Source organism: Vicugna pacos, chromosome 34 (genome assembly GCF_048564905.1).
Source record: "Vicugna pacos chromosome 34, VicPac4, whole genome shotgun sequence".
Classification (NCBI taxonomy): Eukaryota; Metazoa; Chordata; class Mammalia; order Artiodactyla; family Camelidae; genus Vicugna; species Vicugna pacos.
Genome location: NC_133020.1, coordinates 17,743,349 through 17,765,749, shown reverse-complemented (window position 1 = coordinate 17,765,749; position 22,401 = coordinate 17,743,349). Strand labels below are relative to the sequence as shown.

The following is a 22,401-nucleotide window of genomic DNA, read 5'->3' as shown; positions in this document are numbered from 1 at the left end:
ATTTTGTCTTGTTAATAATACGTGACTGACTTAGGCAATGCGGTCCTTGCAACAGGATTTGTATGTAGAAACCCTCGTAAACCAAGACTTCATCTCAGAAGTATCAAAGCTGTACCCTTCTATGGCTGGGGATACACACACGGCCGCGACATGCAGCATTCAGTCTTCACATACGCACACCCTGCTGTAAATCCTTGCATGCCTCCCCAGACAGCTGGCTCCCATGCTCACTCACAGCAGCAGCTCCACTGCCTCCGATCCTTTTACACGAATTTATTTCTATACAAGGTTCTAAAAACACCCCTTGGTTTGTACATAAGATTTTCTTTTTTTCTTCATTTTAAATTGCTTTATAACAACTGGTTTCCTGATTTTTTTTTCATTTTCTCTTTTCTCTGAAATCTGCCATGATTAAAAAAAAAAAAAGACAAAAGGAAATAAAAATGCCATTGGCCAGAAGACAGGGTGGAGAAAAACAAAAAGGACAAAAATAAACAAAACATCAAATATGAAAATTCCGGAGATAATGCATTTATAAACACAGAAATGGTTACAACAAAGATGGCCGTGATGAGTGGGTATATATATATTTATATATATATATTTATATATAAATCCGTGTCCGGCAACTGACCGTGGCACCTAGGGAGTTAAGTCCAGTCCTTGCATTTGCCCTGAACTCTCCCTTCTCTGCACCGCTCCCTTGTCATGGGGTTTCACAAAGAACCCACAGATTCCACAGCTCCTTAGGTTTGGGGACCAGGAGACTGAGCAGGGAGCCTCAGCTGGCAAAGAAGGGGAGAGGTTCCAAGGGAAACCACAGCCCACACTTCTAAGCCACCTGTGACCATTTTGGGGATCTCTGGCCCCTTGGGGACCACATCTCAGCCCTTGCCCCTTTACAAATAAAGGGGGTTTGACTCCCCCAGATCTCCTTCCAGCATTAGGTAGGAAGTGAAGCGAGACCGTGAGGGGAAGAAAACGGCTTGGGGAAGAAAACGGCTCCCAGGGACAGGGGTATGAGAGAAACCTCTGTTCTTGTGCAGGCAAGGACAGAACAGGAGGCTGGCTGCATTTAGGGCTCCCTCCTCTGGAATCTGGGAGGCCAGCCTCTAGTCCTCTATCAGCCCAAGCTTGGAGGATCACAAGGGTGAGGAGAGAGTTTAAGTGCCCACGCTGGAAAAGTCTCTATGAGGTCATAGCAAACCCCTCCCCTGAGCACCGACCCCCAATTTTAAAAGCTATGCTTAGGAGGGGAGGCTGCTGGATTACGCTACCAGCTCAGGACTCCTCTGCCATCAGGAGGGCTGATGTTCCTTCTGAAGAGGAGTCAAGAACAAGGATGGTGTCCTGTGAAGGAAGGCCGTGCCTGAGGCCCAAGGAGATGGAGCCAAGGCCTGTCAAGGGAGAAGAGGACTTTTCCCACCAAGGGAAGGTGGAGAAAGAAGGGAGCGGAACTCTTTCCCCTCTTCCCAGTGGACGGCAGCACAGGTCCCTATGAGCTGGCCAGGTGCTCCACCTGGATGGTGCTGGTGGTGACAGTGAGGCAGATGTCCTTATGATGCTCCGCCGTCTTATAGGGGGTCAGGTCAAAGGAACACTGGGGTGGGGGGTTGGGGTTGCTGTCCCCGCCGCCCCCACCCTGGGGGGCTGCCCCCGGGGACTGGAAGTGTGGTGGCTGCGGCTGCTGCTGCTGGGGCTGCTGCGAGGCCTGGGAGGCCTGGGCCTGGGCCTGGGCCTGGGCCTGGGCTTGAGCTTGGGCCTGGGCTTGAGCTTGGGCCTGGGCCTGGGCCTGCGCCACCGCCGCCGCCGCCGCCGCCGCCTGCACCTGCTGCTGGAGATCAGGAGGGTTGTGTTTGCGCATGTGTTTCATCAGGTACGTTTCCTGAGGGAGATGAAAAAGGAGTTGAGGGAAGGAGGAGAGAGGTTCCTTGTGCCCAGCACCCTGGGCTCTTACTTTGCTGTACAGAGAACGACACTTATACAGGGGTTTTCTGGAGCCACTTCTGGTGTCACTACTTGGGGGACCTTTAGCATCACCATGGGCATTCCACCAGCACAGGGTAAGCTGCCATCTTCTCAGTATCTCTGGCTGGAACAACCTGACCACCTGTCTCTGGAGTCTAACGGAAAACATATCACTGAAAACTCTCCTCCCACAATTGCCGGATGCTCTCTTCTGCCCGATGTTTAAGTCAAACAAAGAATCACTGCTTAGCAATCTCTATAGGCCTAAAGGACCAGGCATCCTCTCAGCTCCTCAGCTCTGGGTCTTTGCAATTTCTGTTCTATTTACTGATTCTGCCAGGTTGGAACAAGGGAGGGGGCGCGTCTGCCGCAGCAGCTCTTCACCAAGAAGGTGGGCTGTAGCGCTGGCGGGAGGGAAGGAGGGGAGGGCTCGAGCGCTCACCGACGTGTAGGCCCGGCTGCAGATGGTGCAGGTGTACACCTTGGCGTGCTTCACGGTGTGCGTGGACAGGTGCACCTCCAGCGAGGCCGCGTCTGTGTATGCCCGATGACAGTTGTGGCACTTGAAGGGTTTATCTTTGTTGTGCTGCCGCCTGTGGGACTGGGAAAATTAAGAGAAATCAGGGTGAGTGCGCTGGACTCCGCTCTTCTGCCTCCTTGACCTTACTGGAAAGCCCTGAGCGGGGTGTCAGGTATCCCAGGTTCTCCTCCTATCGGAAGGCAGCAGAAACTACTCCAAATGAAACTGCAGGAGCTACCAGCTAAGGGAAGAAGCGTACCTCATGCAGCACATACCAGGGTCCCGAAAGTAAGAAAGATGGCTATGCCTGGCCCCGCTAGTCCAGTGGTTCTCAAAGTGAGGCACAGGGATTGCTAGGGAGTACCAAGGCCTTCTCAGGGGGCCCCCAAGGTCAAAACTATTTGCAAGACAGTAATAAGACACTGTCTGCATTTTCACTCTCATTCCATTGTGACTGTACAGAGATTACACACTGTGTAATATAAAGACCGAACGCAGCAGATGTGAGAACCTCGCCACCTTCTAGGCAGCCAGATATTAAATAAATATGCAAAAATGTAAAGCCATGCCATTCTTCTTAATTTTGGGCGGGGTGGATTCAGAGATATGTTACTTATGTTAACATGCAATAGGCTTTGTTATTTTTAAACAAATTACTAAATATTTTTTCAACTTTTCCAGTTTTGTAATGTCTATGTAATTAGATATTACCCACACCAACCAAAGCTTTTTGGGTTCCCCCATGACTGTTAAGAGTGTAAAGGGGCCTGACAGTCTGAGAACCATGGTTCTAGTCAAGCAGCCCTGCGACCCCAAGTCTTAGGCTCAAGGCCTCGCGTGGAGAGAGGAGCATTTACCTGCAGATTGGAGAGCTGCGTGAAGGCCTTCTCACAGCCCGGGTGTGCACATTTGTACGGTCTGTCACCGGTGTGGATTCTGCACGGGACGAGAAAAGAAGAAAGGGAAGGACGTCAGCAAGGCCACTCAGGGACCGGCACCTCAACAGGCCTCCTCTGGGAGCACACGGAGGTCTCCAGGAGGCGCCAGCTCAGCGCCTCTGACACGGATCAGGCTGGATCAGGATCAGGCCGGGGGGCCGGGTTTCCGTGGCTGCCTGCACCACTCAGCCGGGGCTGGGCTCCTCTCTGCCAGGGGCGGGGCTGGCGGCAGGCGGACCGCAGTGACAGACAAGGCAGCTCCTACAGTAACCGCCCCTCGCTCATGAACATAAGGGAAACACAATAGTGAGAAAAAAGAAGCACGCAACACTCTTCCCTTGGCCCCCAACACACAGCCAGAAACTCTCCCCTCAGCTTTGAGTACCACTCCCAGAGAAAGTCCTGGTGTCAAAGAAAAGCAGAGTTATGCGCACTGTGAAGGGCAGCAGTGATACTAACACTCGTGGACACTCCTTGGGGCTTGTCCCAGTCCAGCCCCCTAACTGCAGGAAATGCCTAGTTAGTACCAATTTGACCTCTTTCCAAACACTACAGGGCCCTCCGGTGGGATGAGCCACGGACTCGAGGGTGTACAGACCCCTGCTCCTCAGCAGGGACTTCAGAACCGTCTCTGTGACTGGGTGCTTTTCAAGACCCCTGGTATGAAATTCTGAAAACTTCGCGGGACACGTCTCCTTGTGAGGAAAGCCCGATTCCTTCTCTTCGTGAAGCAAGATGTCGGACCGCCTTAAGGGGGATCGCCACCTCCAGAAGCAGCCGGGAGAGGCGGCCTATGGCCAGCAAGTCTGAACGCCAGTTCAACTTGAGATACCATCGAAGGAAATCACCACCTCTTCTAGACGGCAGGCTCACCTCCTCCGAGTCGCTCCAGATTCACGGGGCAAACAGTGCACATCCTTACGGAGTCTGAGCTTTTCCGTTTTGTGTGCTGGTTCTCTGTGAACATGCAGGGTGCACTTTGTTCCACGCTCCACTCCGGGCATCCCGAGGAGCCTTGCTTGTTGCTGCAGGTGCCGCTGGGCTGGGACCCAGCTGAAGTCTCATTCTAACTCCCATTCATGATTGGTGCCCCAAGGGCTAGAGGGACGGGCTTCAACCAAATGGCCCTGCTTTGGCATCGAGGAAGAAGTCTTGCAAGACGTGTGCATGGGTGATTTCAGGGAGGGAAACGAGGGAAGAAGACATCTCCACTCCAGGTGAGGCTCCTCCTCCCACAGGCCAGGGAATGCCACACAGTCGCTGCATCTCCTCAGCACTGCTTCTGCCCCAGAAGGGCTCTCTCTGAGCATCCATCTGTGCCTCCAGTGTTGCTTGGTCTTTCTCCTAGGTGCCAGCGGTGCTCTCCTCCAGCCAGGTCTCTCCTCCAGCCGGGTCTCTCCCCCGCCCCCCGCATGCGGGTTGTTGTGTGTGTCCGGGGCGGGGGTGGGGAGGGCATGCCAGCGGGGCGGGGGCAGTAGCCCGCCACTCTCCCTTACCGTGTGTGCTGCTGGAGGTGGGAGAGCTGGCGGAAGGCCTTCTGGCAGTAGGAACAGTTGTAGGGCTTGGCCCCCGAGTGGATACGGAGGTGCTGGGCCAGGTAGGAGGTGTTGGCGAAGGTCTTGGAGCAGTGCGGGCACTTGTGGGGCTTGATGGTCTCCGTATGCATCTTGGAGTGGATCCTGCCGGAGAGGAGAGGAGGGAAGGAGGGAGGAGGGAGCAGTTCGACACCACGGGCTCAGCTCTCTGCTGGGTGAAATGACGTTGCTTGACGGATGAGAACGCCCCTCCTCCCTCCCCCCACACGCACTCCGGCCTGAAGAGGCTAATGAAGAGGACACCCACGTCTAGGTTGCTGCTGATCTTAAGTCGGTGGCTAGAATGGCAGTGAGATGATGAAGAGCTGCAGCCCTGGCTCCTGTAACCTTAAAGATTTCCGTCTCGTCAGCCCTCTGCTCGGCGCTAAGGTTACACACTCACCACAGACACCCTGCTTCCAAATAGCAATCTGAACAAGACCAAGACCGCCTGTTCCCCATGGACCTGAGGCTGTAGGCACACTTTGGCTCTGAACTGAGTAAAAGCAGGGCCTGCTCTGCAGAAGATTTCCAAACACAGACACAGAGAGAAACCACACACATCATTCCAGACTTTGGGATGGGAGAGCACCATTTTCCAGGCCCCCCAGACTGCAGGGATATGTAGTTGAGTTTTCACAGACAGCAACGGGAGAGCACTGAGGCTCCCCGGGGACAGAGGCGAAAGGGAAAAAAGAAGACGTGGAGAGAAGAGGAGGTGCAGGCCACGTGGCCTTGGGGTGAGGGGCTCACGGCAGGGAGCGGGGTGAAACCAAGAGCAGCCTTACCGGGTGTGCTGCTGGAGGTGAGAGAGCTGGCGGAAGGATTTCTCACAGAAGTTACAACTGTAGGGCTTGGCCCCTGAGTGGATACGGATGTGCTGGGCCAGGTAGGAGCTGTTGGCGAAGGTCTTGGAACAATGTGGGCACTTGTGGGGCTTGGTCTCGGTGTGTGACTTGGAGTGGATCTGCATCTCCGACTTTGAGTAGAATGTCAGGGAGCACATCCGGCACCTGGGCCAAGGGAGGGCAGCGGTTAGCACCCGCGCCGCCAGGAGGGCACTGCTGACCCCACCCCTCCACTTCCAAAGAAGCCAACCTGTCTGATGGCTCTCCTTTTCCAGCGACACTGGGAAGCCTGCGAGAGCTCTGTTTTACCTGTCTTTACAGTCTACCCTTCTAATACAGCCCAACACAATAAAGGACTTAGTAAGTGTTGGCTGAACGACTGGACTCCCTAAATGTGTACAAAAAAAAAGAATTCAACCAGGTGCAACAGGAAAATCTTGTTACGGGCTCTGGGCTGATGTGGATTCCACTAAGCCAGAAGTATCACCCAACTTCTGTTTTCTTTCTGCCTATAACTTGATTTCAGACTTTTAAAGAACTCCTTTCCCCAGTTCCCCATGGATCAGGTATATCCTTCAGGTAGTCCTCAAGTTTCCAAGATGATGATGAGGACACACTGACTAGATTCCCCAAAAGGACTTCTCTCCTGACTCCTCATTTAACTGTCTTCTCTCAGAGTTTCTCCTGCTTCCTTTTTGCCAGTAATTCCTAGAGGGATGGGGTGGAGAAGTGTCAGGATTACATGGAGGGCCTGTCCCAAACCACAGACGTCTGGCCTCTACTCTGTACCTGGTGTTCCAGCAACCACCCCCACCGCCCAGCTCCTTGGCGATCAAGTGAGAACCACTTCTGCAATGAGCCAAGGTAACTGGTGGAGTGAGCTGCATCCCTCAGAGGTGTAGGAGAAGACTGGCAGGACCCTGAGCTTCCCTGGCACCGGGAGCCAGTGTCAGTGCTGCTGGGGACTTCAGCAGCATCTAAATGTACTTTCACTCATCACCTGAGTTGGCCATCCTTCTTCCTGCTCCGATACTGCCCAACAACAGCAAATAAGGAGGCCTGTGGGCAAGATGAGCCACGCCACCCAGACTTTACTGGGCGAGAGTGATCTACAGGTGAGCTGGAACCCCACCATCCCTCAATAACTCACCAGAACACAACGCAGGCTGGTGGAAAGGGCCGCAGCCTGGGAAGCAAGCTCCCAGGACAAGCCCCTCTCCCTCGGGTCCTCCCCAGCCTATCTCTGTGAGAGGGGTTTGGGATGGGGAAGGGTGGCTTCTGCTTTTTTCTAACCTCAGAAGAAGTTTTAGAGAATAGCTGAGATGCAATCTAGAATGATCTCTGAGCTCCTCAGAGAAGAAGAGCCCACTGTTGGGGGGGGGGTATGGTCCCTGTATTTACGCTTCTAAAATTCCAATCGTTAAGGCCAATTTCTAGTTCTCTAGTTACTTGATAACTCTGAAGGAAATCTGATTACCAGTTCACCAACCCCAGGCTGTGTCTGGGAAGCCCAACCATTGGATGGGAGGCGGGAGGTTCTGTTTATAGTTAGCAGGGTCCACAGGACACAGCCCACAGAAATCTGGACACCTGGATTCTACCCAGGGTTCAGTTACAGGCTTGCTTATCAATCTAGACCTCAATTTTCTGGTCTGTAAAATGGAGAGAGAAACATCTGCCCCCCCAGAAGGGCCAGCAAACACCCAGGACGGTCAGTGTAAGCCAAGTGTCCTCTCACAATGGAAGTGCGTCCCCGTGAGCCGCACCAGCACTGGACGAGCTCATGCCGCTGTGCATTTCACTAAGACTGAGGCTGGAAACTAGCCACACTGTCACTTGGATGGGAACTGAACTAAAGTTACAAAATAACTTCCCTTGGCCCTGAGATTTCTCTGACAGGTGGGACAACACGTTCATTATAACTCAAGCAAAATTTCCTTAGTTTGCATGTAAATGTTGAACACACAACTGCACCCTTAATCTGCGACTGATTATACAAGAGAAAACAGCCCTCTTCATCAAAGTTTTCAACTAGGGAAGAAGTTGCAAAACTTAAATTCATCAATAATGGGCCGACCACAAAACGAGCAGTCTCCAAAGGAGTGAGTATCATCAGGGTGATGACAGTAATGCCGTGATAACAAATGCAGTAATAGTTGCCACTCGCTGTTGCGCCTGATGCTGCCTGGCTGGGAATGAAGCGCTTTAAACACATTGTTTCCACTCCTTACAACAACCCGGCAAGTACAGAAAGGCTCAGAAAGGGAAAGTAATTTGCCAAAGGTGAACAGTGCTTCACTCGTGCCTGACCCGAGGCTCCTCTCACTAGCGGCATTCAGGGAGAGGCCAGACACTCTCCCGCCAGAAACGTTTGAGCACTAAAACTACAGAGAGGCTCAGGCGACCTTTAAAGTATTTCCAACTCTGAAATCCCATGAAGCCAAATCAGTACAAGTCTAATGCAAGGTGTCGGGTGGTCGGAAAGAAACCTGATACAGGAGAGCTGTGGCAGGGGGCAGTGGCCAGGAACAGAAATGTCCATGTCACTGGGCGCACAGCTCTAGGGGGCATTATTCACACCCGACACGACACAGGTGCCCCTTGGAGGCGTGTAATGCCATGGCCGTGGTTACAATAACCACTGAGTTATCATCCCTTTTTTTCTAAGATGCTCAAAAATACTTTCAAATACTCCGATTTTCCCTCAAAACATTTCCATACGGTAGACAAGGGCCATGACTGCTTCCCATTCACTGGATGGGAACGAAGAGCTGGGAGTAAGTGGACCCACCCAGAAAAACAGCCTAATTCCTCCAACACCCAGTCAGATGCCACCGACCACGGGGACGGATGTGACTGACGTGCATCGAAAAAGGGATTAAAAAGATTCCTTTGGAGCTTCAGATTTTCAGAAGAAATTCCGTTTACCTGTAACACAATTAGTCCCCCCTAAGTTCAGAGTTCTCGAGTCACCTAGAGGTGAGGCCATCAAGAACTCCAAAACCACTGAGGGTGGGAAGATCCTATGGGACTGCCCGCTGACTATATATTCACATTTCTTTCCATACACCATTTGGGAAGTCTAGAAATAGCTTTAACGTGGGACCAAAAAGCAAACAAAGAAAACCTGGCAGAACCAGGGCCCCGGCCCATGAGAAGGTCAGAGGGCAACCTGCTACTCCTATAGGAGCCGACTCTGTGCAGGTGAACCTCCATGTCACAATGACCTCACTTTAAGCAAATACATAAAAATCCAGACTTCTACAAAATAAACTTAAAAGGGATTTTCATTTTATGAAACGATACATAAAATAATGCCTTTAAATGAATTACACTTGTCAGGCAGCTTTCTGATACGATGTAAACATTTTCCGGGAATACCTTTATTCTACACAGTGAGGTACACCTGCAATGATAAAGCTGCGATGAACTTTCAGATTATGAGCTGGAATTCTGCAGAGCTCGATACTTTCTGCATAGCAGCACTCTTCTCGTTTTCACTTACAAAGAGGAATTTAGACACTGTACTCTCCACAATAGAAGTGTACAACACATAGAGATAAAGTTAAATGATGACTGTTTATCTCTTTTGATGTTCCCAACATTTCAAATCTTATCTGATATATACTCCTGACACTTGGGAGGCATACACAGAATTCTCCCCATTTTACAGATGAGGAAACTGAGGCCCAGAGAGGGGAAAAGGACTTGCCCAGGGTCACACAGCAAGTTCGTGGTGGAGCCGGGAACTGAATCCATGAGCCCAAGGCTCTGTCCATTTCCTGTGCCGCAGTTCCCTTCGCTCCTAAAATGGGAACAACATTGCCCATCTCGGTACGCTAAGGACAGACCCCATCTCCCAGCCATGCACAACTGCCCCTGTCTGCGTCAAAGCTGTGATGGTGGTTATTCCACTCTGTACACTGGGACCACACTCCCCAAACCCACTAGGGCCCTTGATGGTTCTCAAGGGGATTAAAAGGTTTCCAACTTTCAAAGGGCAGGGAGTTTAGAGATGTAATTATTTTTGTACAGTACCACATGCAAATACGCACAGAACGCTTTTTGGCAATGGACAACTTAAAGGAAGTGGAGGATCAAGAGAATGCCCATGAATGAGAAAGTGAGCAAACAGCCATCTCACAAGCATGTGCTCCACAGGGGGAAGGGGGGACCTTGTTCACCCCGCCTTCTCATAGACCCCTCCCGTCATCCCCTCGTCCCAGCCATGCAGGGTCAGGCAGGCTCAATGCTCAAATACGGCCCAAGAACCTGTGGATGGCACACAGGTCAAGGTTAGGGGCTTGACAGAAAGGTTTCTTGGAAAAATAGGAATGGAAAATGGAGAAAGCAAAAAGGAGCTGGTGTCAAGGGTCTCAGACCCAGTCTGAAGCCTCATTACAAGAAATTCCATTATGTCACCCCAAATAAGTTAACGCTTACAACCCCAGAAAGGGCAGGGGTGAAATGGGTCTGCATCCTAGGGAGGAGGCACTGGAGAAGTGCCAGAAGCCCCACCTTCCCCACCTCAGCAGACGCCTGACATGCACAGGGACCTGAGGTGGAAGCTGCAGAGCGCAGAGCCCGAGGCGGCAGGGAAGCTGGGAGCCGCCCCCCAGCCTGCCCTTAGCTCTGACTCTTACCTGTAGGTCTTGCCATCTTTCTGATGGTCATCATCATCCTCGGGGGAGAGGACATAAGGGTCGTTCATCTCAGGAAGCCCCGACTCCAGCATCCGCTTCTTCTTTCGGCCCCGGGGGGGCTTAGTGGCCACAGGGCCACCTCCACCACCACCACCGCCTCCTTCCTCTGTTAGGGTCGATGCTACCTTCTTAGAGAGGTCAGGGACCACCTGCAGGGCTTGTGAGCCAGGGGGAAGAGCTGAGACAATCATGGGAGCCGAAATGGGGAAGGTCTGAGCTGATGAGGCTGTGGTCACAAGGGAGCCTGAGGGGGACGTGATTACCAAACCAGGACCTAGGATTGGGAGAAAAGGGAGATGGTGTCACGTTGCCCAGTCCTGATCCGAGTCCTATTTAACTTCCCCCAGATCAGTGTCTACTTAACCCCTCACCACCACCCCCTCGCCCAGAGTATATAGGAAACCCCAAACCCTGTAGAAAAACAATAGTCTCCTAACCCCTGTCCCCACCCCACCCCCGGTAACAGTGAGATTTACCCCTTGATTGACTCCCTTCTCTTCTCCACCTCTGAGAACAGGAGACTCCTTGATTCAGAGAAGGAAAGAATGTCACCTCCTCAAAGGCAGGGACCGCATCTTCTACTTCTTTGTATCCCCCACAATGCCTAGCGCATTGCTAGGCACACAGTAGGCACTTAATAAAAATTTGATTGAGCAATCAAACACATATCCCACTCCCCAAGTCCTTGGAGCCCTCCAGCCTGGGGTACTGATCATAGAAGATCAAGACCTCAGATTGGAGAAGAGCAGAGGTGCTCACCAGCAGTCATCAGTCCTGTAGACGGCACAGGGACCACCGTGATATTCTGGGTAACAGATGCCTGGCTATGTGGGGTCAGCTGGTCTGGCTTGGACTCTGTGTCCATACTGATGCCCGAGGGCAGGGACACCGAGGCAGGCACTGTCAGCAAGGTGGGGTAGTGGGGTGGAGCCAGCCCACAGCCCTTCTCTGGCAGCAGCTGATCCTTCATCTTGTTGATGAACATCGTGTTCTCAATCTGAAAGGGAAGGAAGAGGAGAGCGTCTCTGAGGGGGAGTCTGGATCTGTCTGCTCCCTCGGCACCTTGTACTTTCCATCCTCCGTGGAGACCAAAAGGCAAGTGGTTAGTATCTCTGTGCTTCCGGAGAGAAGCCCAACAGAAACACTACAGAATTCTCAATGGAGGGGGACCCAGAGAAACAGCACGTGACTTATCTTGCTGTAGTCTCCACGGTGACAGAATTTACCACTCAGAGCTGAAAAAAGTATGCAATGGAGTAGAAGCAAAGAACCAATACCACCTACCTGTCCTGAGACTGTGGGGATAGAAGGCCAGAAGTACGGGTTAGAATTGAAGTGAGATTCTTCCATTCTACCTAAAGAAGGAAAGAGAGACCACATCACACCCAGGAACAATGTGAAGCAGCTGAGCAATGGAGAAGGTGGGTTGAGGAGTTCCTGGTCTCCTCTCTGGCATCTGACCACAGGCTGGGAATCAGGAGTCAAGACCTTAGGATCCAGCATGGTCAGTCCCATTGGTCAGAGCCACTCGGCACTATTTCCCCATTCAACAGAGACTCTTCCAGTTGTGATGCTGGTCAGAGAGCTTATACACATCTCATTTACCCACACGACGGCTCCCAGACCCCAAAGAAACAAGAGTTGGTGTTACTTTCTTTTGCCGACAAAAAGAGAAACTGAGGTCATGAGAGGGGAAGGCATGGGCCCAAGGTCCCACCAAGCAGATCACTGACTGGCCTGAAACCAGCCAGGGTATGCATCATTGTTCCTCTTCCTCCATCCCTCGAGTCCATCTTCCTAGAAATAAAAAATTTCAAGAGTTCTAATCGACACATTTATAGTTCCATGTAGCTTGCAAAGGTTCTAGGCCAGAACACAAAATGCCCAAGAGAAGTAAAGAATGAAATTGGCAGGAATCAGGATTAAGGTATTTTGGGGGACCATGCCCCACTCAACAGACCCCACCAAGGTCTAAGAACATCTATGACACTGCATTGGCCACCCCACCCACTGGACTGAGCAGTGAGAACCTAGGAGTGATCAGTTTTAAAAGGGTTCTAGCACCAGCAAAAGCAGCAACACCCCAGATCTCCACCTAAAGAGAGTCCGAATTGGGACGCCGATGGGCCAGACACTCACACATGACCAGACTCTTGTTTCGTCATTCTCCAACACTATGTTTCTGAGAGTTCAAGTTCCCTGTAGGTGGATGACAGGTGAGCTTAAAACTTTGGGAAGGAGAAAGAGATAAGAAGAAAAGCAATCCCTCAGAATCGCACTGCAAGTCACAGATGGGTCCAGAGCCCAGGCTTCCCACCCCTCATTTTCACACTCTGATCGCCTCTCCTAGCAAGACTTCATTGCAGGATGTTGGTCAAGAGCATCCTCCCCAAAGCCTGGACCAGGAGAGATGCAGGCTGGCAGCAGGCAGGTGAAGAGGGAGTACGAATGAGACTGGTGGGACGGGGAGACGAAGAAGAGCGGAACCACACATTAACACCACGCTGCTACCCTGGGCCAAGAGCAACCACGGTCTGGGCGGGAAGGACTCACAGGAGGCTCTGACTTACGGCCACGGCCCCGCTGAGGGCATGCTGGAGGCAGAGGCCAGAGGTACTGAGAGCGGGAGGCCGGACTAGACACAGAAACCAGGTTTCAAGTCGGGACTGAGGAAACTAGGAAGGTTCTTCAACAAAGGACATGAAGCAAAAGGATATCACTCTAAATGTAACCCTGCACGCGGTCCTCCTCCAGAAATCTCAACACCCTTTTTCTGCTCTATTGAACAGCCCTCTCAATTTTCATAAAACCCCAAGAAAGGAAGCAGAACTTAATTTCAGCCTATTTTTTCCCAAAAAGTAGCAAAGGAGGGGAGATGAGTGCACCAAATCTGTGGCTACAACATCTTCACACAAGCGAGGCTCAACTTTAAATGCCTTGATGATCAACCACAGGCAAATTCTGCTCCCTGAGTTATAAAACACAGTAAAACCAGACAGTCCCCAACACAGGTGCTAACTGTTTCCCTTCCAGCCCCAGCTTTACAAAGGGCCCCGGGCCCTCCTTAGGCAATGGGCATCAAGAGGCAATCAGATCACCGTTTAAGGGGATCCAATCTTGCCAACCTTTCTGGTAGGCAGGGGTCGCACCCTGAACTTGCCCCCAGTCTCTAACACAGGACTCATCGCTCAGTAAGCAAGTCCACACTTAATGAACCGACTGACAGCCGACTGTACACTCAGATCTTGAAAACAATGCTAGGGGCTCTGACTTTAACCCACAGCCCCTACCCATCTAACCTTCTAGCTGAGGGGAATGAAACAGACAAAGAGTGGTGACTATGGCGGAAATGAAGTAGGGAATTAGGCCTGGGAGTAAAAGAAAGGAGGGTCTACTTATAATTTCCCCCTAGAGAGTCAAGGAAGTAAACACATTATGGATGTGAAAACTTCGGAAGGAGGAACTGAGAGCCTGAAAATAAGAATGTCCTCAGATAGGATTCCTGTGAATGAGGCCCCCTCCCCCCAGAAAAGACTGCATTCGTTCACAGGGTCCTACCAGGGGCTCCAGCGAGGCTGTTTCCGGGCGAAAGTGGCCTTGGGTTCTCACCTGGCGGACAATATCACCACCACCACTAATGTCTATTAAGTGCCAACTGTGTTCAAGGTACTGTTCTAAACACTTTACAACCATTGCACCATTTACTCCCACAAAAAATCTATGAAGCAGGATACTGCAATCCTGTTTTTCAAATAAGGAAACTGGAGGCAAACAGTAAACAGCAGAGCAGGGATCTCAACCTAGGATCAAAAAGCAAGCTAGGAAAGAGGTCCTACAAGAGACCAACCCAAGTATGTGTTCTCTGATGCTGTGGTTTGATTCACAAATCAAAATCTAAAATACTTCCAGGGAACGGACTATATACTTCTTAGGGAGCTCTCAGCAAATGTTTTTAAAAATGAAGTTCTCAGTAACAGCAAAATGCGGTGAAAGATGGTATTTTCCATCCACATCTAGTGAAACCTCACTTGGCCACAAAGATAACTGGATGGAGTCTGAGTTAAAAGGCCACACTGTCTGGAGGGGTAAAAGGAATAAAATGTCCCTCCACCTCCCTGATACCCAGTTTTTCACTCTGTTTTGGTTCTTAAGAGAACAAAGTGAAGTTCAGAACCACAGCTACTCCTAAGACAAGACGATAAAGGTGCCTGTGGGCTTCTGATAAACACATCAGCCCGAAAAGGGGGTACATGGGAGCACTGCTGGCCCAACTAGAAGCAGTATTTGCCAACAGGATGACACCTGAGAAAGGCCCAACGCTGTTCTGATGAGGCTGACCTACATCTCTGTTTTCCTGACCTGAGAGCAAACAGAGGCCAAGAAGGCAGGCTGTTGTCAGAACACAATGTAAATGGCGCCCCCTGGAGTTGTGTCCTGCGGTGGCCGGGTGCCGGGTCCCTCAAATGGCTGTTTACTGTCGTTTTACCACTTCTGCTCTCAACTGTCCACCCTGTGTGAAGAAACTCCCTGCAAACGACCTCCACATCCAAGCAGGCACAGAGCAAGTCTTAAAACCTGAAGAAGGTAATGACATTACAGGGAAACCTCATCTGTACACAGAGCGCCGGTTTTGATGATTATGCCAATATTAAAAAAAAAAAGAAAAAAAGAACTGGTCTACCCTAGACTGAGAAGGAAGAAGAAGGCTTCTACTATAGCCCCAAAGGACAGAAAAGAAGGAAAAACACACTAGGTGGGAAGAAGATGTTGGCAGATTGAAAATTTGGGTTCTAATTTCAACTTTACCACTGCCCCAGGTCTCTGCTGTTCTACTAATATGAAGGGGGGTTTACTGTAATTAAGTTGGACACTACTTTTCTTTCAAGAGGTTTACATACTCCTTTTCCAATCTCAAAAGAAATTTTGGAAGCACTGAAGAGGTGAAGGAAAAAGACAATATTAAGTAACATCCATGAAACACGCAGGAGGGCCTTGAACTCTTGCACCAAAGCTCTGTCCGTCTGTCCATTCTCCCACAGTGCTACTAACCATCCACGGAAAGAGACACCACTGCCTCCAGCAGGTGGTTTTCGTAGGTGTGGTGAAGACTACCACCTCTTTCCTGGTACTAAATGACAATTTTTTAAATTTAAAATTTTTTTTTCAAATAAAGCATGATTTTCTTTTCTCAAGAAACTAACATTCTCTCAACCAACCAACCCTTAGAAAGTCATGAAATACTCATATAAACCAAATTTAGTAGAGGAAGAACCGAGGAATCAAGACTTCTGGAATCCAGTTCTTGGTCCTGCATCAGTGGATGACTGTGAATAATTTACTACTCTACTAAGTCTCTATTTGGGTAGAGGATAGAGGAGTATGAACCTCTCAAAACAAATCCATAAGTTATATGGTGATGAGATGGAGACAACACAAAAAAGAAAAAGAATAAAATACTCAAAGTACTCCTAAAAGGAAGAGAGAGAAGTTTTTCTATGTGATGAGGACTATCAGTGACAATTAGTAGAAATTACATAAAGACCATATAATTACAAGGAACTACCCAAATGTACCAGACCTATAGCCTCCAGTTTAGTAATCACCAACTGGAAGCATTAACAAGCAATAGAGCTGCAAAAAACAACCAGCTTAGATCCAACCACAGAAAGAACTTGACACATGGATCTCAAACTCTCTTGGGAAAAACTATTCCAAAATGCACAACTGCTGAAAAGTTGCAATATTAGCTAAGGACTTGAAGTGAACTAACACAGAGGACCATTTTTTCTCAAGTTAGGAAACAAACCCTTCTCAGGTCCTAAGGGCATTCAAGAGGGCCATCCCAATAGGATTTGGGGGGGCTTCCTACTGTGAGCTCTTCCAAGTACAAAATAACTCAGAACAGGTTTATCCTAATATTCTATTGGCAAAGACCATGCCCAAACAGACCAACAGGATCACCACCACTGCAAAGCTGGCAGTCTGGGCCAAGCATCTTCTATCCCAGGCACTGCTGGACCACTGTACCCTGCACCCTGCAGGAAGAGTAACAGAGTGGTTGCCCTTGCCCTGCCCATTCCACTATAACTGTCAGATCTGGGCAACGTGAGGCAGGACAGAGAAAGAGAAAAAAAAGAAGGCTGGAGAAGAGGGAATATGCACTTAATATTTACTCACCACTTTGGCTCAGAAACCTAGGGGTAATAAATTTTATAAACCAGCCTGGAATTGGTTCTCAGAAGACACCTCTAGGATTATACTCTGAACTCAAACTCTTTGGGGTTGATTTATCATCATTTCCAGGCAACCTAAAACTCTATCACCAAGTCTCATATTTTGAATTTTTCCAGACCTACTTCTGGAGTCCATGCCACACACTTTTATCAATTTTACTTCAAACTACCCACAAACCAGTTTTTTCCCAAAAACTTCACCCTACCACGTCAAATTCCAATAACTCCACGTCACAGATTCTAATCACTCAACAGATCCACTTCAAACACTCTGCTGCAATATTAAGGATACAAACCCCACCTAAAACTCAGTTCTGCTTGTTCCAAATACAGGAAGGCAATTCCATCAACTGTGCCACAAGGAATATACTGGCAACGAGGACCCATTTGTCCTCAAAGCAGAATAAATTTCTCCTTTGGACACAATGCAACACTGCTTAGTGATTTCACTTGAGAATTTCACAATCTATTCTTGATGAAGACTGGTGGGAATGGAAGGTGATGGGGTACAGTGCCAACTTTTTGCACAAAACTTCCTGAGGATTCGAGATAATAGGAAAAGGTTGATTTTCCTCCCACAGCAAACACCAATATAACAATTGCTATTACTTGAAGAATTGTCACATTTTCTGTAAAAGGTCCATTTGATTATGACCCTTTCTCCCCCCAAACCGGAAAAGCCATTAATCCAAAATTGTCTTACCCTCTCTCTCTCTTCCTCCTGTCGTCTTATTCCTTCTCCTTTCCAGGGCTCCTGAACTTTCTGTAAACAAATTGTCTGGGTTACAGGGGCCAGTAAGGGTGCATCCAACAGAGAACTGTGGAGAAGAACCTCAGGAATTCTTTGACTGTCAGCACTCAGTCTGGAAGGCAGGCGGACCCCCAACCAACAATCCAAAGATGCAAGGATACAGTAACAGGAGTGTAGTGCCACCCTCTATGTGGCTACAAGGGAAATAAATCCAATTTCCAGCAACTAAGAGGAACTCTATCACCAGTGTGTGGGTTCCACTCCCTGGCTCAGACACTGGTTCTTCTGGGTTCCCCAGGGCCGCAGGTATCCAGGGATCAGAGAACAGACGAGTTGGAGGAAAAGAAGGGTCCCCGCCTCCCGAGGATTGGCTCAGAAGGCAAAGCGGAGGACTAGGGGGGATGCACAAGCCCTTGTGTCAGGCACAGTGCCAGTTCAGGCCCAGCCACTTCCTCTGGCCTCCCCCTCACTTCTGCGAGGACTTCGCCCCTGCCTACCCAAGGCCCTGCGCCAAGAAGTACCTCCCTCAGCCTGCACAGTGGTCTAGCTATTGGAGACCCCAGCTTTTCCCAAAACACCTTCGCTGCCCTGAGACAGCCCCTGGGCGCCTTCTCCTGATGTCGCCCTCCACCCCTTCCTCAAAGACCCTTCTTTGGGACGCCCCTCCTTCCCCTCCAGGGAGCTGAACTCTGCCACCCACCAGACAGACACCCGCCCCCTAAACCCCCCCATTCCTCCCCATCGCCCGCTCCTCCACAACCACTTCCGGTTCCGGGACGGACACACGTACAGTCCCATCGTGGACCCCCCCCTTCCCCGCCCCCCCAAGGAAAAGGGGAGGGGGGAGGAGCAGAGAGCTGGGCGCGCGCCGGCTGCAGCGGCGCGAGACTCACCCGGCGGCGACGGCTGCGGCGGCGCCAGAGCCAGAGCGCGGGAGGGGCGGCGTTTGCTGGGAAGGAGGGAACCGAGTGCGGTGGGAGGACCCGGAGGGGGCGAGGGGAGGGGGGAGATAGAGTGAGGCGAGCGCGCGAGCACGCACTTTAGGCGCGAGACAGACCCACACACTCACACGCACGGAACGCGCGCGAGACACCCGCAGGGCGGGGGCGCGAGGCGGTGGGTGGCCCCCTCCCTCCCTCCTCTAACACTCACCCGGAAGTGGTGCTGCAGCTCGTGCGCCTGAGAACCCCGATTCCTCCACGCCCCCTCCCTCCCTCCCTCCCCCCACTGGCTCGGAGTGGAGCCGCGGCGGAGAGAAGGCGGGAGCGCCGGAAACGAAAAGGGGGAGGGAGGGAAATAGCAATGTGGGGGGGGCGGCAATGGGGAAAGGGGGGGGAAATGCAAAGGTCGAGTCACTTCCGGGAGCGGCTAGAGCACATCCGGCGCGGCTAGTGCTCCGTGGATACTCAGGGCGGAAGTTACGACAAAGAGGGGCGGAAGTGGCTTCTGCCCCGGGACGCGGTAGGCCCTCCAGGGATGTGACGTCACAGCGGAAGTGAAGGCGGGTTCCGCTAAGGGCAGGAGCTGAACCTCTAGAACCGCCGTCCCGGGCTTCCGGAAGGGACTTCTGGGGAAGTGGGAGGGTGGGAACGCGACAGGTTCATGAATTATGCATCAAGGTACGAGGGGAGGTATGCATTCTTAAAAGACCAGTCCTGGTTCCCTTCCCTCAGGGGGCAATTGGCTGATGTAGGGAGTTACCATTCCTTTTTCTTGTGAACTCTCAAGAATGTCTCAATGCTTTGAATATGCGAGATCTCTACTTGGACCCAAAAAGTAACTAATAACTTCTCCCAGCTTTCAGAATCCGACCCCTCCCTAACCACACCCCGGTACACCCTTTGCTTTGGTCTCTATTTTCCCGTGACCCTCTTCTACATCTCTATCTCCTCATCCGGCTGTACTTTTAAATATAGCACTCTACCTAATACTATATTGTTTGCTGTCCATCTCTTCCCACAGGGTTATTGTATCCACGAGGATAAGGACTTAGAATTGTTTGCTGCTGTATCCTCAGAGCCTAGCACTTAGTAATCGGTCGATAAACATTTGTTGCATAAATGAACAGTTAGTATGAACTCTTTCAGAAAGGCTTCCTTGATTGCTCCAACCCATAAGGGTCCCGTTCTCAAAATTCCCACAGCATTTAGTCTGTACCTTTTGTTGCTGTTTTAACTATTTCATATATGTGATTCCTCAGCAAAATTGTCAGCTCCTCAGGGGAGAAACTGTCTCATACACGGTACTCTCCCACTGCTTTGCTGAGCACACAGTAGATGCTGAATAAATATATGCTATTTGAGTAAATGAATGCTGCTACCGACCTGACCCAGATCTGACCAGAATCCCTGTGGGCTCAGCTCTATTTTGAGCGAAGCACAATTGAAGTGTCTCTTATCAACAGTAATAGTTCCTTGCTTAGAGAGCAAAATAACCCTGATAGAAACTACCTACAATGCCCGTTTTACAGGTAATGAACATAAGACCGAAGATTTAAGTGATTTTTCCCGAAGTTACAGCAAGGAAGTACCATAAGACATCTAAAAATAAACATTTCAATTAAATGTTTAAATGGAAGATATGTATTCTGGGCTTGTAAGTGTATCTTTTTTAAGGAGTCTGCCCTCTTTATCACATTTTGAGACTCCGCACTCAGCCTGTGTTAACCCAGTAGTGACATTTGGCAGGATAAGGGTCTTAAGGGCTGAGATGCGACCAGACCTAGTTGATTCATGTGTTGGAGATGGATGATTTGAGAAACCTTGATTTTGGGGGCTGTGAAAGAAAAGTGGGAGCAAAATGGCAATAATCACTATGAGTCCTGGTTCTTTTCTTGTTCTTTTCCCATTTGCATTAACTGGCACCCCCTGGGCCTCAGTGGCTCCACCTGTCAGCCCTGCTCGTTGTGGCCTTGCTGTAAGAAGCAAGTTTTAAGTGCTTTGAACTCCTTAGAGAAAAGCTTTAGAGAGATAAATGTGGGGCGTAGGGGGAGGAGGGCTGTTAATTTTAGCCTGGGGTTTTCCAGCTGGCACACTGTTTCCCTCTTGAATCACTTCCACACCCTGAGCTCTGTCTGGGAGATCCCTCCTCCTGGGGGCTTCCCCATTCCCTGGTTTGGTCTGAGCCACAATGGTAAGCATTCCAGAAAAATGCTTAAGACAAGCCTGGCTTAGTCATTTGATGCACAGCTCAGGAGATAAAGCAGTGATGAGACTGGCTGTATGGCCTCCAGTAACCAAAGGGGCAGAAAGACCATTGTTTGTTCTGGGGCTGTGCCTAAGCCGTGACTTTCTGGTCTACCACTTGGAGCCTTCTGCGGACCTCCCAAGACCCCATGGTTTCAGTTTCAACTCCAGGAGAGATAAAGTTAGGATCTGTTCCCCAGGGCCTCAAGACTTCCTGATGAGCATGACAATGCAATTTAGTTTAGGGTCATTCCTTTAGGACAACTCAGAAGATCAGGACATCTCCGTTCTCCTCTTTCACTGCCATCTGCCTTTTCAGAGGGAAGGCAGGCATTTAGGGAGAAGGAACAGGTGAAGGTTTCCAGTGTCTTGCTGGTGTATTTTAATTTATTTAAATTCAGAGAAAACAGCAGCCTAATCAGGTGATAATTAATTCCCTCTTCATTAGGGGCCTTCATGTGTGCCTTCTGCATATGGATGAGCCGTGGGGGTCACCCTGTCCCTCTCTGCAGAAGGTGATATAGCTGTGTGCTGTCGGGGCACTTCATCTCATCCTTTTCTGTGCCTCCTCTTCCCTCTGCCCTGCCCCCCCCCCACAACTCCCCCCGACACCTGACCGGGACTAGATTCCTGTGGAGAAAGGAGGGAAAGGTTAAGGAGGCTTCCGCTTCTGTCCTCCTCAGCCTCATCAGGTCCCTCCCTCATTGCCCCCAACCCATCCCATCAGCACCTCTGCCTTCACCCTCAGGTCCCCTCCAGCCCTCCTCAGCATGTTTGTTTGCCTCGCTCCTCTGCTTTTAATTGGTTGTTCATCACTCTCTGGCCTGGCTCTGCTTCTTGCTGCTTTTTGTTAGGAAGCCTGATGCTTCCGATCCACATACTGCTCTGGTCCCAGGAAATTTGGTCCCTCATCCCCACTCACCATTGTGTGCTGCACGGAGTCAGCCACACTTCCCTGAGTACACAGTAAAGCTCCCCACCCCCTAAAACACGAACCTGCCGCCACACAGACGACGTTCCTGATTCTAGCTGCAAAAATAAACACGCGGAGGCAAACAGGCCAGGGCAGCCCAGACTGCCCTCTTGCACATTACAGTCTCCTCTCCTCCCCAGAGCTCCCCCATTTCCAGGGAGCAAGTGGGGCACAGATGGGGGTGGGGGGAGAAGTGGGACCTGAGTAGTTACCATGGCAACAGAGCCTAGCAACAGCTGAGAGGCTGTTGTGTGTGGGTTTTTGCAGGGCTATTACAAGAGCCAAACCTAGAATTGGGGGCTCAGAGGTGACTGATCCCAGCTGGGCAGCTTGTGTTCCCTCCTCCAAACACACCCCTCAATTCCACCCCCACGCCCCAGCAGTGCCTCTGTCTTAGACAGGGCAGAGCAGAGAAAGCTAATGAGAGCTAACCACAGGACTTCTGGGGGGCAGCTGTGGGTGGGGGCAGGTTAGGGAGCAAGGATGAAAATAAAGCAAGCAGGGCAGCCTCTTTCCTGCGGCTCCCTCTCATCTCTCCCATTTGCTCTATTTTTTCTTCTCCTTTTGCCCTTCACCCTCCATCTGTCTTATCAGCACTCTCCTCTTCCTTTTCTTGCTTGCACCATTGCCTGTCCTTCACCAGGAGTTTCCTTTTTCTTCTTGCTCCTTTCTCATGGTCTCTCTTGACCTCCTCTGGCAAGTAACAAG

The 22,401-nt window shown here is 50.6% G+C and overlaps 1 protein-coding gene across 15 annotated transcripts; it reads right to left on the bottom strand.

Moving 5' to 3' along the window:
* Window positions 1–258: 258 nt before the first annotated feature.
* ZNF384 (zinc finger protein 384) lies at window positions 259–18,900 on the bottom strand. 15 transcript variants are annotated; one of them, XM_072954798.1, is made up of 13 exons: window positions 18,688–18,835; window positions 18,429–18,484; window positions 17,488–17,547; window positions 11,836–11,906; window positions 11,311–11,548; window positions 11,028–11,075; window positions 10,492–10,825; window positions 9,561–9,653; window positions 5,789–6,013; window positions 4,923–5,105; window positions 3,346–3,424; window positions 2,411–2,569; window positions 259–1,885 (listed from the first exon to the last, which is right to left on the bottom strand). In XM_072954798.1, exons 4-13 carry the CDS (start codon window positions 11,899–11,901, stop codon window positions 1,496–1,498), a joined length of 1,815 nt encoding a protein of 604 aa, XP_072810899.1. In that variant the 5' UTR covers window positions 11,902–11,906; window positions 17,488–17,547; window positions 18,429–18,484; window positions 18,688–18,835; the 3' UTR covers window positions 259–1,495. The 15 variants fall into 15 exon arrangements, with proteins under 15 accessions (XP_072810899.1, XP_072810913.1, XP_072810900.1 ...); XM_072954812.1 differs by lacking the exon at window positions 18,429–18,484 and having other exon boundaries at window positions 18,688–18,837; XM_072954799.1 differs by lacking the exons at window positions 18,429–18,484; window positions 18,688–18,835 and adding an exon at window positions 18,326–18,348.
* Window positions 18,901–22,401: the final 3,501 nt, after the last annotated feature.

What these genes read in the sequence shown, in the direction of transcription:
- ZNF384 (XM_072954812.1), bottom strand. Translation starts at nt 11,901, where the DNA reads ATGGAAGAATCTCACTTCAATTCTAACCCGTACTTCTGGCCTTCTATC. An exon ending in CACCTCCAGCAGCACACACG is followed by an intron (nt 3,425 to 4,922) that starts GTAAGGGAGAGT and finishes CGTCCCGTGCAG; the next exon opens with AATCCACACCGGTGACAGAC. An exon ending in GCAGCCGGGCCTACACGTCG is followed by an intron (nt 1,886 to 2,410) that starts GTGAGCGCTCGA and finishes CATCTCCCTCAG; the next exon opens with GAAACGTACCTGATGAAACA.